Source organism: Aulostomus chinensis, chromosome 24, assembly GCF_037954235.1.
Source record: "Aulostomus chinensis isolate RoL2024-O1b breed Wild chromosome 24, RoL_Achi_v1.0, whole genome shotgun sequence".
In the NCBI taxonomy this organism is placed as follows: Eukaryota; Metazoa; Chordata; class Actinopteri; order Syngnathiformes; family Aulostomidae; genus Aulostomus; species Aulostomus chinensis.
The window spans coordinates 7853026-7871456 of NC_141343.1; the positions used below are offsets into that span (position 1 = coordinate 7853026).

Here is an 18431-nt window from a genome sequence, read left to right on the forward strand (position 1 = left end):
ACATAGCTGTCATAACACATCTTACTGGTACGCAGGGTGAATAAAATGAGTATTTCTCAAATTCACCTATTTCTCAAATTCAAACTTGAAATATTCGAATAGTGGACGAAACTTATATAATTTGTATTTGTGGATGTGAAATTTAGGCTAAATAAACACGTTAATATCGCTGTCTCGACGTCAGAGATCATCCTCCCACGAGATTGGACGAAAGAATCCCAGATGAACCAATAGGAGCTATCCCATATGACACGTGACCGTATGTTTCAGGAAGTCCAGACGTGTCGGGTTTGAATTTTTTTGTATGGGGGGGGGAGGAATATCATGAGGTTGAAACACATTTAAGTATTTTTTTTTTCGGTCCCTTCCCCGACTGTCGAGGGGGTGAAAGTTGACAATGCTGCTGTGGGACGTGACTGTCGCCGCTGTATTCTGGTGGGGGGTCGTAGAGTCTCGGAAGTTACGAGGAATATCTTCGTCCTGTGAGTCTCAATGACAGCTAGCGGGAGACATCCTGAATAAACGAAGATGGTGTATTTGTAACTCTTGACCACAACTTACGTGAAGCTAAACACACCGCTTTAGAGCAGCTGTGTCACGTCTCATGAAGTAGCAGCACTCACATTCCACGAACCTTATGTCGTTACTAGCCTTTTATTACATGTAAGTGCTAATATTCTAGCCGCAATAAATGAAAGAAGAATTTTTTAAAAAAAGACAACAAACACGTTTTTTGTGTGTGTCAACGTCTGTTTGCTAACTGCACTTCAACGAGGTTTCAATCCCGTGACAGACAAGAGATTCTACAAGGAGAGGAAGTCCTTCATGTGCATCGATGGCTCGAAAATCATCCCCTTCGAGTACGTGAACGATGACTACTGTGACTGTGAGGACGGCTCGGACGAACCAGGTAAACCAAAACAAGCTCCAAGTTGGCCAACCTGAGGTTTGTGTACCCACAAACCTCACGCAAAATTATGCCCCTCCCCTAAATAAATAAATAAATAAATAAATACAAATCTGAAAAATTCTCTCAATATCCTCGTTTTTTTGTACTAGCAGAGCTTAGAGCTAAATAACTGCTAAAAATAACAATTTTTGCCAGGAATATGATAATATGATAGCATAATAATGTGCGTATGTACCTCCCAAGGGCACTGAGAATACTCAGACGTTGAATGTGAGGGAATTATATTAGAATAGGAATAAAAAGTGCCAGTAACTAATGGTCTTCATACTGATAATCAGTTTAAATCAGGGAGGCGATATTGGACTGTTTTTAATGCCAGACTTGGACATTCGACTTTAAATTTATGCTTGAGGAGGTTGTAATGGTTCAGTACTGCTCCAATTGAAAAGGTATTACATCCTTAATTAATTATATATACATATATATATGTATATATATTTGTCTTTATACGGTGTCATTTGATGAAGGACTACAGATGGAGAATACCTTTCTGCTTAATCTGGTGCACCCATCTTTTTTTTTTTTTTTTATTCCATTTGAAAAATTAATGTTAATTTGCCAATGGTCTTTTTCCAAATAAACTGAATGAAGTGCATTTTTAATACCAGCGGTGTGATTCTAAACTTTGACCGCGGAGCCGAGTCGGCAGTTACGTAATTGTTTGCCAGGCTGATGTTCAGGGGGTCGTGTTTTGAGTTTGACCGTATATCAGCGGGCAAGTCACGACCGACAGTCACAGGACAAAGGCGTTCGATCAGCTGTGATCATCACAGACTGTCCATCAGAGAATATAGGATTTAATTTAGGTTTTTTTTTGGGGGGTGGGGGGGTGGGTACTGATTTGAGCCTGTTCAACTGAACTAACCTAAACCTCAAGATGATGCATTTTAAGCTTTTTGTTCGATTTCCATGTCGTACTTTCAAATAACAAAATATCATGGAACACATTCAAAAATGAGTAAAGTTGTTATTCTCAGCTGAAGCTGGGCTGAAACGACTTCTTTGGCTGATATTTGTGACCCATATGTGTGGTTTTGTTTTTGCATCTGATAGAATTTCACACTTTTTAATAAAACCTGAACGTAACTGCTGATCTTTCACTGCAGTACACGTGTTTACTTTCGTGAAAAATGTTCGATTAAGAGCTCAGGCATCATTTTTAATGTCAGCGACAGCGATTGTGAGGATAACCGTATTTATCGGTTGACTTCTTCGTATTTTTCGCCCCAGTTTGAACAAAATACATTTCATGAAGAGAGTCAGATTGAAATCGCTGCCGGTACTTTTCCAAAGTGTGCTGAAAACCCTGCATTTGCAGCATCAGCGCCTGAAAGGACCCGCACATCATGCCCTTTATCCACATATTATAAATAGTTTTGATGAATTTGATGATTATGCAGCTCCGACCTCTCCTTCTGACCTCATGTAGGCACCTCAGCCTGTCCACGTGGAAGGTTCTACTGCACCAATCTGGGTTTCCGCCCACACTACATCCCATCATCACGAGTCAACGATGGCATCTGTGGTAAGGCTTTTTATATATATATATATATATATATATATATATATATATATATATACATACATATATGTATGTTACATTATGTAGGATACTCTCAGGGGAAGAGGCCTTGATAAACTTTACTGGAAGTATTGGAGTGAAGCGAGACGAGCATTTCGAAAAGGGCTGCTATTGTCATTCCAATGATGTTTAATAATACCATCGTTCTATTGCACTAGCACGTTCTATGTACACGTTTAAGGACTTTAGAGTGGTGTTACGAGGGTGTAACGGTTTTGTGTAATCGTTGAGTGCGTTTCACCGTTGTGAAAAAAAAAATTACGAAGTTTTTTTTCCAGGGCGTACGAAGAGAACACACAAGCAGACAAAGCAAAAAAAAAAAAAAAAAAATTCTTTCTTGTAAAAACGGGAGGGCTTGACGCCCGATCAGATAGATTTTCATCACCCTTCTCATCCAGCAGTAACCAGACGACGTGTGTCTATTGCGGCTAGAAAATGGGAGAGATTGAAGAAGAAAAAGGCAGTGGGAGAATTTTTCTTAAAAGTCGTCTGCTGCCTTTATTCCCCCTCGTCTTCTCCTACCTCCCCTTGAATGGAGCCGTTAAATAGCTATCACATCTTCTCATTTCCTCTTCCTCTCGTTCTTCAGAGATTTTCAGTGGCTTCCCGTTTTCTAGGCTGCGGTGCTCTTGTTCCGCCGGTCACCAATGGGGATCTGGATAATTGAGAAATTTCACACTGTGCCGCCTCTCTTGGGTGAAAAATCTTTGAGGAAATAAAAAAAAAAAGAAAGAAAAAGAAAAGCCAGATCTGAGCACTTTAAAAAACACCACCATGCAGCTGATCTTATAAGTAGCTGATCTCTAGAGGTTTTCTCTGAACCAGCCAGAGATACCATGTTTAAAAAAAAAAGAAAAAAGATCCAATCATTTTTGGATGAACAACATCTGTACTAAAGAGAGTGCTCATGTAATCTGAGCCCGGTAGATTAATTTGTGAATAGCTATTCCCGGATTCTGTTTAAAGTCAGAAATACAAGCCAAAAGATTTGAGGATTTTGATTGTTAGGACGCTCTGATTCAGGCTGCTTGACAAATGTTCTTAAACTTTTTATTTTTCAGCCCCTGCTTTATTCACCTGCCTGCTGTGTACCTACCAGCTACCAGTGGCTAAGCTAGCACTACCAGTGGCTAAGCTAGCACTACCAGTGGCTAAGCTCGCACTACCAGTGGCGAAGCTAGCACTACCAGTGGCTAAGCTCGCACTACCAGTGGCTAAGCCCGCACTACCAATGGCTAAACTAGCATGACCAGTGGCTAAGCTCGCACTACCAATGGCTAAACTAGCATGACCAGTGGCTAAGCTCGCACTACCAATGGCTAAACTAGCATGACCAGTGGCTAAGCTCGCACGACCAGTGGCGAAGCTAGCACTACCAGTGGCTAAGCTCGCACTACCAGTGGCTAAGCCCGCACTACCAATGGCTAAACTAGCATGACCAGTGGCTAAGCTCGCACTACCAATGGCTAAACTAGCATGACCAGTGGCTAAGCTCGCACTACCAGTGGCTAAGTTCACGCCACTAACAAGTTAATGCTCCCCCCAGAAAAAAAATACAAATTCTCAAGTGCCCAGATTTGCATATTTTTGATCTGTTTATGTAATAAAAAACAAGAAGGGAACGTCAGTGATGAAAGGTTTTGGTAGGCTGAAGCAAATTCTCAGATTTACAGTGTCTGAAACACAAGTGCTGTCTTCAAGTGATTTGTCTTTACAAAAGAGAACCAAAACAAAAATATTACAGTGATATTCTGCTACCGAACACATGTAACAAATAGTCATTTTTTTGCTCTCTGTTACTAGATGAAATGAATTGTTTTTATCACATATACATACATATAAATACATATATATGTATATATACATATATACACACACATATATGTGTGTATGTATATATGTGTATATATATGTGTGTATGTATGTATATATGTGTATGTATATATGTGTATGTATATATGTGTATGTATATATGTGTATGTATATATGTGTATGTGTGTGTATGTATATATATGTGTGTATGTATATATATATATACACACACAAACATACTGGATAAATTCATATAAATACACACATACATTTATTTATATTCATGTATATAGATATATATGCATATAGACACATACAAATATACATACATGTACACATATTTACACACACGTACACACATGTATATATACATACACATACAGACAGATACACCCACATATATACATATACATACAGTATGTATGTACATATACATACTGCGTATGCATTCATATGAACACTTATGTATATGCATGCACATATACGTGAGTATATATATATATATATATTAGTATATATACATACATACATACATACATACATATATACATACATATTCACACATATACACAACTATATACATACACACACACTTAGAATTTAGAAAAGTTGGAATAAAGATGCAATCAGAATGATTTTGTCTTGATTTGGAGTCTCTTCGTCACATGACGCGGAAGCCATAAAAGAAAGGAATTCCTCATGAAAAATACTCACTATTTTTCAAGATTCACTAAAAGCCATTAAAACACAAGTGTGTATTCCCCAAATCACATGAAATGGAAACTATTGGGAAAAACTTCATTTGTTTGGTATCGTTTGCTGTTTAACGATGTCCCGGATGAAGAGCTTTTTGAATCAGTGTTTGTGTTCGTAAGATTCTGGGTTGTTGCCAAAGAGCGTTCCATGGTTTTATCGCCGATATGACAAAGTATTCTGATCTGGAAGTTTCACATACGTATCACCCTCCACTCAATGAAATTAAGTTTGCTTTGTAAGGAAGGACAGATTGGAGTTTCTTAAAAAGAATACCTTGAATAAATAGATTATTTTTCCTGCGCATTCCTGCAAAAGTCACTCTGAATTTATTTGTTTGATCAAACAGATTCAGAATAAAAAAATAAATAAATTATTGTTCACCCAACGTGTCCACTGGATTGGTTACTTTTGTGTCTCTCGCCAGATTGCTGTGATGCCTCAGATGAATACAACAGCCACGCCCGCTGCAAGAACTCCTGCTGGTTCGTTGACAACTGACATTCATCATTCATAAGTCAAATGGACTCAATTCATAACAAAATTGTGAAATAAGGGAAATACAGCGTGATTCATGAAGATTTTCTATCATCTAAGTTGTCTTCAGAGCTATTTACCATCCCCAGTCCAACTGCAGCCATGTGATAGCGACTCATACATTGTGCCACCAGGGGGCGTACTGCCACTGTGATTAAAAACGCTTCACACTTTTTATGTACATGCATCACACAGCACATCCATGAGAAAGAGAACTGACTTGCCACCTCATTACACTTCCCTTTCCTCACTGTAAATGGAGCTCTCCATTCAGGGGTGATTTCCATGCAGATAATTTCCACTGGATATGATTGTAGGTTTGTGAAAAATATTTACAAACACACACACACCCTTGATGGGTGATATTTACCACTGTAAAGATTAACTGTGAGGCTGAGATGTTGCTGGCTGTTTAAATGCAACTTCTTTCCTCCTCTATTATTTCATTCACTGCCATTTGCCTCAAAACAGCAACCAAAGTCCAACACATCTCATTATGTTTCCACACATATTGTGTTCTTCAGACATCAAAAACAATTTAGCTCAGCCACAGACCATCAGCCCCATCTTATTTACTCTTCTATTTTCCCATTTGGATTCCTGCTGCATTGTGGACCCCTTAAAGATTGGATTGCGCCATGTCAATGACCATAGCAGCGCCGGTGGATGTTTTCTCAGTAATGATGGGACTGGGAATCTTCTCTCCTGCAGGAGTCTTGGACAGCGAGAGAGAGCGCATGTGGAGGGCCAGATGAGGACCTTGGATGAGGGTTTACGGCTCAAGCAGCAGCTGATTGAGGAGGGAGTGCTGCTCTGGAGGGAGAAACAGGTACAACGTTGTCTGCCAGACTAAGTACTAGTATAGTTGTCATGTAGCAGAAGGACACTCCCGTAGATGCTTTGTGTTCTGAGACAACAAACACCTTTCACTTAAATGTTTCCTCGACCTTTCAAAAGGTATTTACTTTGACAAAATACCTTTTTTTCCCTGTAGGAAGAGGGTACATCCCTAGTTTCTAGGGCCCGACCGATTAATTGGCTGGCCAATATTTATTTTTTAAACTCAAGTAAATAAAATGATGTGAATCCCAGCATGCTAAAGAGGCTTTAACTAGTGATCTGAAAGAAACTTAGGCTTCATTCAGATCAAATGAGCCACTGTGGCAAAGATGCAGTTTTTTCCCCTCATTCATTTAAATTGGACCAGTACGTTTTATTTGCAGGGCTTTAGGCTGCAGTGGTCAATCGCCAAGGCAGGTGGTTGGTTTTCTTCGTTGCTTTCCGCTGATTACTCAGCAGCAGAACATGGAATAGCAATTGATAGCTGCTTTGACGCCCTTTCCATTTACGCAAAATCCTACAAAGTACAAGGACGTCAATCGTTGTACAATCGCATGCATATTACCATCATCTACCAGACTGAAGGGTTTACAGTTGACAACATTCTGTCCATGACTCAAAGGAGCCTTGTTGTGATATGGATGGACAAGATCTTAAGGTGAGGTGGCTGGGGATTGCGACACTGCTTTTTGCAGAAGATGTGGTCCTCATGGCATCATCGGTCAGTGACGTCCAACAGTCACTTCATCAGTTTGCAGCCGAGCGTGACGCAGTTTGGATGAAGTTAAGTACTTAAATAGTACGTGTAAATCACAGGAAATGGTTCTCAGCAAGAAACCAGTGGATTGCTCTCCTCTCTACAGCGAATAATAACGGAGGAATAACACACAGTAGGGCATCGGTTCGTCTTGACTGGAACAACACACTCTCCCTGTGAGACTTTACTGGACACACCCATGAATTTATACACACACGTCATGTGTCACCTACAGCGCATCTTATTTGCTGTTATCATTGTCCATCAGTTAATACCTGCTTCAACATAGGTTTGCCTCTGTAACAACACAAAGGCAAATTTATTTGTATAGCACCATTCATACACAAGGCAATTCATAGTGCTTTACAGAGGTAAAGAGAGAAATGAAAGTTAGAAACAGTTTAAAATCGAGGAAGTGAATTAAAATATTCAAAAGTCATTTAAAATCAATAATATTAAATCAATCCATCAATACCAAATCACACAGATCAATACACTATAAGAAGGCTGCAGTAAACAGCAGTGTTTTCAGCCCTGATTTAAATGAGCTGACAGTTTGTGCACACCTCAGAGGTTCAGGGAGTTTGTTCCACAGGTGTGGACCACAGAAGCTGAAAACAGCTTCACCCTGTTTGGTTCTGACCCTGGGGACACCGAGTAGACCTGTCCCCGATGACCTGAGGGGTCTGGATGCTTCACACCCTGCCAGCAGCTCTGACATGTATTTAGGCCCAAGTCCAGTCAGTGACTTATAGACCAGTAATGGGATTTTGAACTGAATCCTTTGACACACAGGGAGCCAGTGCAGTGATTTAAGGACAGGTGTCATGTGGTCCATTTTCTTACTGTTGGTCAGGACTCTGGCGGCAGCATTTTGGATGAGCTGCAGGTGCTTGATTGATTTTTTTACTGAGACCTATAAAGACACCATTACAATAATCTAGCCTACTAAGAATAAATGCAAGGACGAGTTTTTTCATGTCTTGTTCGGAAAGAAGTCCTTTAATTCGTGCAATGTTTTTGAGATGATAATAGGCTGATTTAGTGATAGTTTTTATGTGGCTCTTAAAATTCAGGTCTGAGTCCATAACAACACCAAGGTTTCTAGCTTGGTCGGTGGTTTGTTGTGTCATTGAGTCAAGTTGGCTGCTGACCTCAAGCCTTGCGTTTTTGGGACCAAACACAATGACTTCTGTCTTTTCTGCATTGAGCTGGAGAAAATTCTTACCCATCCACTGATTGACTTGTAGGATACAGTCACTCAGTGAATACAGTGGACTGTAATCGCATGGTGACACTGGAATATAAAGTTGTGTGTCATCAGCCCACGAGTGGTAAGAGATGTTGCTCTATGACCTGGGCCAGTGGGAGCATATAGATGTTGAACAAAAGTGGCCCAAGAATAGAGCCTTGCGGGACCCCACATGTCATCTTTGTTCGCTCAGATTCACAGTTCCACGATCTTCTAAGTAGGATCTGAGCCAATTTAGCACCGAACCAGAGAGTCCAACCCACCTCTCCAGTCTGTCAAGCAACAGGTTGTGATCGACTGTGTCGAATGCAGCACCAAGGTCTAGTAGTACCAATACTGATATTTTAGATGCATCAGTATTAAGGCGTATGTCATTTAACACCTTAATAAGTGCAGTTTCAGTGCTGTGGTGTGGTTGAAAACCTGACTGGAAAGCATTGAAGAGATTGTTTTGGGTCAGGAAAGAGTGAATTTGTTGATAGACAACTCTCTCAATGGTCTTTGACAAAATCGCAAGGTTAGATATGGGTCTGTAGTTACTTAGTACTGAAGCATCCAGATTAGGCTTTTTTAAAAGAGGTTTGATTACTGCAGTTTTCAGTGCCCTGGGAAATTGACCTGATAGAAGAGAAGCATTTACTTTCCTCAATACATCTGATGAAACACAATTAAAAACCCTTTTCAGCAAGCTTGTAGGCATCATATCAAGGCAGCAGGTCGTGGATTTTAGATTCAGAACCGTTTCTGTCAGAGTCGCATGGTCTATGGGTTGAAATGTTTCTAGATTTCTGGGAAACTGAGGAGGAACTGGTGACATAACCAAGTTGCTTTTGGAGGAGCCACATACTGTTTGTCTTATCTTCTGAATTTGATCTGTAAAAAAGGCTGCAAAGTCACTGCATGATTTGTTGGACAGCAGTTCAGCAGGAATAGATGCCGAAGGGTTTGTCAGTCTGTCGACAACAGTGAATAAGGTGCGGGCATTGTTGCTGTTATTTTTGATCATCTCAGAGAAAAAAGACTGTCTTGCCTTTTTCAATTCTTAATTATAAATGTGAAGACTCTCTCTATAAATGTCATAGTATACCTGGAGTTTGTTTTTACGCCATCTGCGTTCAGCCTGCCTACACTTTCTTTTTTGAGCTTTCACCAGAGTGGCGTTCCTCCGTGGTGACTTTTTTCTGCCAGATATAACTTTGGTCTTAATTGGAGCAATGGCATCCATAACAGTCATAACACTGGAGCTAAAACTATCAACAAGGTCATAGACAGAGGCTAAGGGCAGAGTTGGTGATGATGTAAAAGCCTGAGTGAATAATGTACCAGTGCTGTTGTTGACAGACCGCTTTCTTATCACCTCTGCTTCACTTTTGCAAAGATTGGCAGGGATAGTCATTTTAAAGTGAACACAATAATGATCAGAAAGAGCAACATCACTCACCGCAACGTCAGAAATCTTTAGATCCTTGGAGATAATTAGATCTAATATGTGGTCCTTGTTATGTGTTGGATCCGTCACATGCTGGGAGAGTCCAAAGATAGAGTATTTAAGAGCTCCTTTGCATATCCATCTTTCACATTATCAACATGAATGTTAAAATCCCCCACTAGAATAACACAGTCAAACCCAATGCAGATAATAGACAATAGTTTGGAAAACTCATCAAAAAACGGTGCATTATGTTTTGGGGGCCTGTGGATGGTTAATGATATCGCACGAAAGGAGGCTCTCAACTGAATTGCAACACACTCAAAGGAGGTGAAACTCCCACATGACATCCTCCTGCATTGGAAGGTTTCATTAAACAACATTGCAACTCCACCTCCTTTCTTATCCACTCTCGCTTCACTTATGAAACTGAAGTTAGGAGGCGCTGATTCAGTGAGAACTGCTGCACTGTTACCTTGGCTTAACCACGTTTCAGTTGGGAACATGAAGTCAAGGTTGTGCTGTATAATGTAATCACTGATTAGAAATTATTTGCCTGCTAATGACCTGACATTTATTACTGCTAGCTTTGACATGTTAGAAGCAGTATCTATAGGACCGTGTACTGACTGTGGCTGACATGGGATGAATGTTAAGTTTGACATTACCCTGTTTCTTGGCAATTTAAACATTCTTTTTCTATTGCCAGTCATAATGTGAACTGAGGAAGCTTCCAGTATGCTGGGCCCCGACTTTCGCTGGGAATAGTCAGGAGTGACATCATTGGAGCCTGGACCCAGAACATGTCAGCAGTCAGAGACAGAGAGATCTAAGTGTGCTGAACTCTTATCAGCTTGCGGAGGATGAGTCTGATGCCTGTGTTGAGACGATGGGGGTGGTGCACGTCTTAACTTCACAGAAGGCCGAGGGTGTTGCAGGGGAATGAGAGGACAGAACATTGCAGTGGGCCGGGGGGGGGGGGGGGGGTGAGGGTGACAAGGTGCTCACAGTGAAAAGATAACATTTCACTAATACAATTGAGGGCATGTTTACAAGTGAACATATAGAAGTCTAATCTTAGACGTTTAAATAGCCGCTAATATACGTGTATTTATTATTATTCATCTGCCTGTCCATTCAATGCGGGCCACTCGCTCCTCCTTCCGTTCTCCATCTCAGTAGCTCCGTGTAGCGGGGCGTTTCCTCGGCTCACCAATGTTAGCTTGCTACTTTAGCTCATTGTGGTAACTGCCGCAGTTCCCGCTTGCATTCCACATGTACTCCTAGCAAACCCTCTTGTCCTTCGTAGCCTGGGCCCATAACCTGTTGGCAGGCTCTATTCTCCTGCAGCAGAGATGGATAACTCGTTTGAGAAGAGTTGTTCTAATCACTCCCACTCGAGCTCGAGAACAACATCCGTTCTTTATTCTTCGCTCATCAAAGCAAAAGACACACTCGACAGTGACCCCTGGTGGGCTTCCAGTGGTAACTACAACAAACTGAAAATCACAGTACAGAAGCAGCCTTACACATGAACATGTCCTACCTCAACATAGACATCAAAATCACCGCTAATATACGTCAATTCATGGACGTCCAATAGATGTCTATTAATACACAATAATTTATATTAATAATATCAATAACTGCTAATATACGTGTACGTATTATTCTTCATCTGCCTGTCCACTGAATGCGGGCCACTTGCTCCTCCTTCCGTTCTCCATCTCAGTAGCTCCGTGTAGCGGGCCGTGTCCACGGCTCACTGATGTTAGCTTGCTACTTCAGCTCATTGTGGTAACTGCCGCAGTTCCCACTAGCATTCCACATGTACTCCTAGCAAACCCTCTTGTCCGTCGTAGCCTGGGCCCATAACCTGCTGGAAGGCTCTATTCTCCTGAAGCGGAGATGGATAACTCTCGTCCAAAATGTCGGACTAATCACTCCCACTCTCTGGAGAACAACATCTGTCAAACTCGACAGTGACCCCAGTTGTTATCTCAGTGGTAACTACAACAAACTGAAAATCACAGTACAGAAGCACAGTCATACACATGACATGTCCGACCTCAACATAGACGTTTAAATAACCGCTTATATACGTCTATTTATAGACTGAATATTGTGATATTTATCGTATCGTGAGACATGTATCGTATCGCATCGTGAGATTAGTGTATCACTACAGCCCTTCTCTCTAGCAGGGAATGAGCCCTGACCCTAGGGAAGGAGATTGAGAATCTCTGTGTTTCGTTTGCGACTAAAAATGAGTGGTTTTGCACTCACTTTACCGCACTGTCTTTGACTAAAAGAGAAGTGAATAAGAAGGCAAAGTTACTGATCAACCAGTCAGGCTTCCGTCGTACCCTCTGCTATGGCCTCGAAATATGTGTCAAGACCGAACGGACGAGATTGCGGCCGAAATGGGTTTCCTCGAGAGGGCGGCTTCCATCTGCGATTGATGCCAGGGAGAAGATGAGAAGCTCAGCCATCTGTGAGCTACTGCTCTTTTGCTTCGACAGGAGCCAGTTGAGGTGGTTTGTGCATTTCTCCACGATGCCTCTTGGGCATCTATCCAGGCACATCCAGCCTAGAGGAGGTCGAAGGGCACACCGAGGACCAGGTGGAGGGATAATATCTCCACGCTGGCCCAGAAAAACGGTGGGATCCTCCAGGTAGAGCTGTTGATGTGGCCAGGGAATAGGTCAGTGGACCTGATCCCGTGACACAACCCCAGATAAGTGGGGAAAGATGGATTGATTGGTTCAGTTAGAAACCCTTTAATACATCCAAGTTTTAAATTCTATTTTAAACTACATATACCTTGTCAATAATATATTAAGGACAACACCTCCGCTGAGATAGACACTTTTAAAACTCACTTCTGCTTCTCTAAATGTTGTTTTCCACAAGACTCCCTGGAGATTATTTTAGCAACAAACTTTAGCTTTGTTGTTTGTTTCTTTGTATACAACGATGCTGTATCTCTTACATATTTTTCAGCGCGCCCTGCAGTAAGTGCTACATTTTAGTTGAAGCCCATCAAGACACAGACCTTCTATACAAAGTTGTGTATTTTGCAAACTGAAGTCTCAATACTTTGCCCAAGAATACAATCATACAGATTGTTAGGTTGTAATTTTGCATCCGTCTTTCTTCCCTTGTGTCAGGCACAACATCATGGCTGAAAGCTCCTTAAAATCATACAAATGTACCAAAGTGCTTCTGGTTAGCTGCTGTTTTGCATTGATATAGTTTCAGTTATTCTCTATAGATTTAATTAACTCTTCACCTTGGCCATTTGTGTTTTCACCATAGTGTTATTACTTGGTTTCCTTCATTAATTTGCTTGCTTGCTTGCTTGTGTGTGTGTGTGTGTGTGTGTGTGTGTGCTCTGAAAACTCTGTCTAAATGAGCAGCTGTGCTCTATGATATTATTTTGACCATACGTGTTCATGGTGCCAGCTGCTACATGCGTCTGCTGTGTCGTTTGCAGCACCAACCTTTAGCCCGCCGTGCAATTAGCTGTTGCATTGTCAACAGGAGATGTTCACTAGGGCTGGGAAGTGATAGAACACATGTTTCTGCAGAATGATTAAAGAAATACAAGGCTCATTTTCACTGAACTTGGTGGGGGTGTATGGGCAAGGAAGGAACCATTTTGGGCGGATCAATTTGGCATAGCTAAAAAAAAAACACTTCTTGTTATCAAATTGGCCTTGGCAGCAGAATACGGTCTACTTTTGGTAGGGGTGGGACAAATATCAATCCTGCAATGTAGCTGAATCTGTAAGCCTGGGAGAAAATGTCAGGACAGGAAAGCTTTTGGTTTCTTTTTTTTTGTTGTTGCAGCTTTTACCAATCACATTCAAGCAAGCTGTGTATAAACAGCCTAGATGGAGAACCAAAGAGACGGAAGGCATTGGTCAAAATTCACGATCAGAAAAATGGCTGTAATCTGACGATTTAACAAAGCGGTTTTAGTGGTTTGAAACTGTTATCCAAGTGTAAACTGGCTACCGTTGAAACAATCAACTCATGTTTGTCATCTCTCTCTCTACCCCATGGAAATGCGTAAAATTGCTATACGGACTGAAAACAATGATCAGTGATTGGAACAAGGAAGTGTTGGACCATATATCCGCTGGCTACACTTCAACCTCAAAACACTGGGCCTTGTTCCGAGAGGCTTGGTTATCAGACACCGCAGGCGGGTTCTGAGATAGGCAAGTGGGAAGCCTCGGTGTGTCCTGGCTGCTGTGCTAGGGCCTCCTCTGGGCAGATGGGTTCCCTGTTTGGGGGTGATGGGAACGAGGGGTAAGGACTTGACCCTCCCGTGTGCTACATCCCAAGGTGAAGCTGTCAATATCAGGTGAAAAGATGTACCGGATGACTCCGTGTGTGACAGAGGAAGCATGTAATGGTCTGCGGTCCACCCGAGAGCTCCAGAGCGGGCGGAGCAATGACCAGGACAATTTTGGCAGGGTGAAATTGGTAAATTACAATTTTTGAAAAAAAAATAAGGGGGGGGCTGAAAAAAAAAATCCACAACTCTCTGACTTCACAACAAGGAATCGATATATAATGTCTGCTTCTTTCCCTTTGAAGCATCTTTTTTTCTTTTTGAGTTACATGGATAAGTTGTAGATGAACGGTCTTGCTATGTACTGTATCTGTTGTTCAGAATCGCCGTATCATAATACTTTTGTATACCATTGTGGTTTGAAGTATTGCAGTAAGAGATAGTACCAGTCATTCTACTGGGTGTGCTTGTTGTCAGTTTGATTTTGGAGTTGGTGTTAGAAGACATCAGCAAGCCTTCACCTGCCATCCACCTTTAATTTCTTTTGCGAATACATCCATCCATCCATTTTCTACACCACTTATCCGTTAAGAGTTGGGGGGGGGGGCGGGGGCTGGAGCCTATCCCAGCTGACATTGGGCGAGAGGCGGGGTTCAACCTGGACGGATCGCCAGTTCGTCGCAGATCCATCAGGAGCAATTAGGGGATCAGTATCTCGCTCAAAGATACTTGGACATGGTCACCGGGGGACGCGAGGATAGAACCAGCGACCCTTTGGTTGCGAGACGGCCACTCTACCTCTGAGCTACGCCACCACTCCTTTTGTGAATATATGCTATTCACAATCATTTTAAAGCAGTAATGGCTTTCAGTCCGTCAGCACCGGTAAAGAAGTCTCATCAAGCCCATTTGGACTCAATGTGCTTCTTTTCAGAGCATCAAGATAAACACAAACTACTTGAGATTTTCTCCTCTGCTCTCCATTTGCTCCTTTAGTTTAATAGGCACTTGGACAAATTAAAAACCCTGATGCAAATTAAATTGGTAAATTCTGCACCTGATGACCTCTTTAGAAGTTATTTTTATTGCTTCGGCAGTCTTATTACTTGATGCATTACTGTTCTGAAATACAAGTTGCCCTCTTTCTGTTGTTTGATGGTCAAGTGTGGCTCATGTGCACAATTAAAATTAATTAAGCTTTTTTTTTTTCCTGTTGAATTAATAACAGGAAGGGAACATTTATTTGGGACGTCGATGGTCGATCAATTTTACCGCAGCACATTTTATAGTTCTGAGGCTTTCTCAGAGCAGCCTTTGTGTTATTTTGAGGCATTTCCAAGCACTTTACCATGTAATTCCAGCCTTGTCTCAAGTATGTACTGCTCGTAATGGAAGATACCACTGATTTGACTGGAGAGATTTTGACTGAGGGCCACTTTTTGTCAACAAACGCTCACACGTCTGATTCGCCAGCTGATGGTCTCTTGAGTGTGTACTTCACACACTCCTTTTCTGTTCTGTTCTTTTTTTATGTGTGTGTTGTGTTCCGTAGCGCTTGATTGACAGATCGAGGTTGAAGTGTCACCCGGCGCTCCTAGCCCTGCCACACATTTTGATCCTCCTCCCTCCGTGTTTCTCTGTTGATATTGCAGGGTTACCTCCGGGGGCCTCGTCTAGGAAACCTTACACAGTGACTCAGAGGTGAACTGACGCTGTTGTGGAAGGGTCAAGAAGCTGCTGTTAAAGAATCCTAGAAAACCTTTTATGCAATGAACATTTGCTGTATGAATAATTCTATGGGTACATTTTAGCTAATTTGCGGATTTTTTTTTTTTGGGCTCGAAAAAAATCTCTTCGTCATCATGGCATTTACCAAAAAGACAATGTCAGCTGTTGCACAGAAGCTAGGTAGCATAGTGTGGCTACCATACAGCTACTACTGCTAACAACCAAAGAGACTAAGATATGATGAGTGATTATCTATAATATGGCACCATATGAAGGATTTTATTTTACATGTATGATTTGGGATCTTTCTGTGTGAGTCTGCATGTTCTCCCTGTTCCTGTGTGGGTTCTCTCTGGTACTCCAGCTTCCTCCCACAGTCCAAAGACATCAAGAGGGGACGAGGTTGATTGATACTCTAAATTGACTGTAGGTGTAACTGTGAGTGTGAATGGTTGTCTGTCTCTATGTGTTGGTCCTGAGATGGACTGGTGACCCGTTCAAGGTGAACCCCTCCTCTCGCCTGAAGGCTGCTGGGATAGGCTCCACCCCCTCAAGACCCTTAACAGGATAAGAGGAAGAAAATGGATGGATGGATGGAGTTGAGGCATCGGCTGAATTTCTTCATTGCTATCAAAAGATGTCAAGTCATTCAATGCCAATGTTTGTGTACTTCTTGAGTAAATCTAAGTCGATGATGAGTATTTCTGCCAAGGATGTAATATTCTGGGTGCAGATTAGTACTACCACCACCTGGAGGTAACAGGGAACTACTTGTTTTATTTGCTTCCTGTCACCTTGGAGTTGGAAAGAACTAAAGGAAAGAAAGTAAGCCTGACGCACCAAACTGAAACACCGCATCGTCTTCATGTGATGTACAGCTTCATCGTACTAAACTGTCGTTGGCTCTCTAGCACTGCCTAGTAGAAGTGATATTTGAGACACAGCACACTCACACACTTTTTGTTCGAGTGTGTAAAGGAGCTGAAATTTTCTTTGTGTCAAAATGGATTTCATCTTTTTCGAAAAAGAGTATCATTCGGGAATCACCACGTTTCTAAGTCAAAGTACAGATATGAGAAAATGTGGAACTATTAAGCTTTGTTTATGAGTTTGGTTTTCGTAAAAATATTCACGTTTTTGGAATTTGCCTTTGTGTTGAGCTGAAAGTTTAATGTGAAAGAAGGAAGTGAAACAACTTTTCGAGCGATCCTGCTCGCGATCTTCAAACTAAAAAGACAATTCACAACAACTCCATCTTGAATGCAACATGCAGAAAAGGCAAATAATGCAAAGCTAAAAACAGTATGTCCATAGTTAATATAGACCAGCAAAAATGTACAAATATGTCCACGCAGATAAACACCGATCAAAAGTATGCAAATGCTAACACTATCAAACACTCTATCCTGATGTGGTGTGGAACTTTCTCTCTTCGTGTGTGCAGTTATTCACATTAGAGATGTTCTTATAAACTAAAAAAATGGAGCCCATAAATCACTGCAGCCATCTGAAGGTGGCTAAGCAAGCAGCGCGCCCTAGAAAGGTAGTCATCCCTATCGGAACCGAGCTGAATCCATCACTTCATTGTGAAACACACATACACACACACCTCTGTGTGTGTGTGTGAGAGAGAGAGAGAGACAGAGGACATTGCACTGACTTTCTAACCCTAACTCTCTTCTTATTCTTACCTTAATCTTCATCTTCACCCTTTAATCTAATGAACTGAATTACGAGTCCACACTTGGTGACTCTGTATTCAGCATGCCCCCCCCCCCATTCCACACACACACTCAAACAAGAGCCGCTGCTCCTTCATATTAATTGTTCCATTACATGCAGTGATGATAGGTTATTCTTCGTTGTCAAAAGCTGTCATTTTTGGTGAGACAGCAACACCTCCTGACGCAAGTGATTTAAATAGTCCTTTGTGCTGGCCCGATTGCTGTCGCACAAGTTTTTATGAATACTTGGGCTGGAGGAAGATACATAAAAGATACGGGGGGACACAGAAGGAGACGAGGACAGTGAGAGTTCTAAAACCTATTAAAGTTATTCCACCTAGTTTCTTCAAATGTTCTTGAGGCTATAAGAAAAGCGTTCCCTTTTACCATTTCTATTGCCTCAGCAACGTTTATGTCGTATGACTCATTTTATAGTTATAATGAGTATTAAGGTTGTATTGAATGCTTCGTGAAAACCTGTTGCAAGGGAGCTCAGGGCATAATTTACAGTCCAACACACAAATTAGGATTAGGATTTAAATATGACCGTATTTAGCTGTTCATGACCAAATTTAGAACGGGTCAAAACAACTCAAAACTTTCACGCACAAACGTGACAAAAATAAACAAAGATTAAAGCCGAAGGGTGTTTGAGGTCAGGTTCACCTTAGATGACATACCCCAAATAAATCAAGGCTCGTTTAGCCACTCTCAGGTCCAGATGCAGGATCTGGGACTCTTGGG

At 41.5% G+C, this 18431-nt stretch overlaps 2 protein-coding genes across 4 annotated transcripts in view; one reads left to right on the forward strand and one right to left on the reverse strand.

The window, feature by feature from the left end:
- Positions 1-18431, reverse strand: part of LOC147238623 (fatty acid-binding protein, intestinal-like) — a 183087-nt gene that overhangs the window by 33571 nt on the left and 131085 nt on the right. The window lies entirely within an intron of this gene.
- LOC147238625 (glucosidase 2 subunit beta-like) overlaps positions 288-18431 on the forward strand; it is a 152902-nt gene continuing 134758 nt past the window's right edge. For 2 of the 3 annotated variants that reach the window (XM_086198087.1, XM_086198088.1), the window contains exons 1-5: positions 288-482; positions 794-910; positions 2400-2495; positions 5545-5602; positions 6366-6483. In XM_086198087.1, coding sequence (XP_086054213.1) covers positions 398-482; positions 794-910; positions 2400-2495; positions 5545-5602; positions 6366-6483 — 474 coding nt within the window. In that variant the 5' untranslated portion in view covers positions 288-397. The other variant, XM_086198089.1, reaches the window with a different exon arrangement.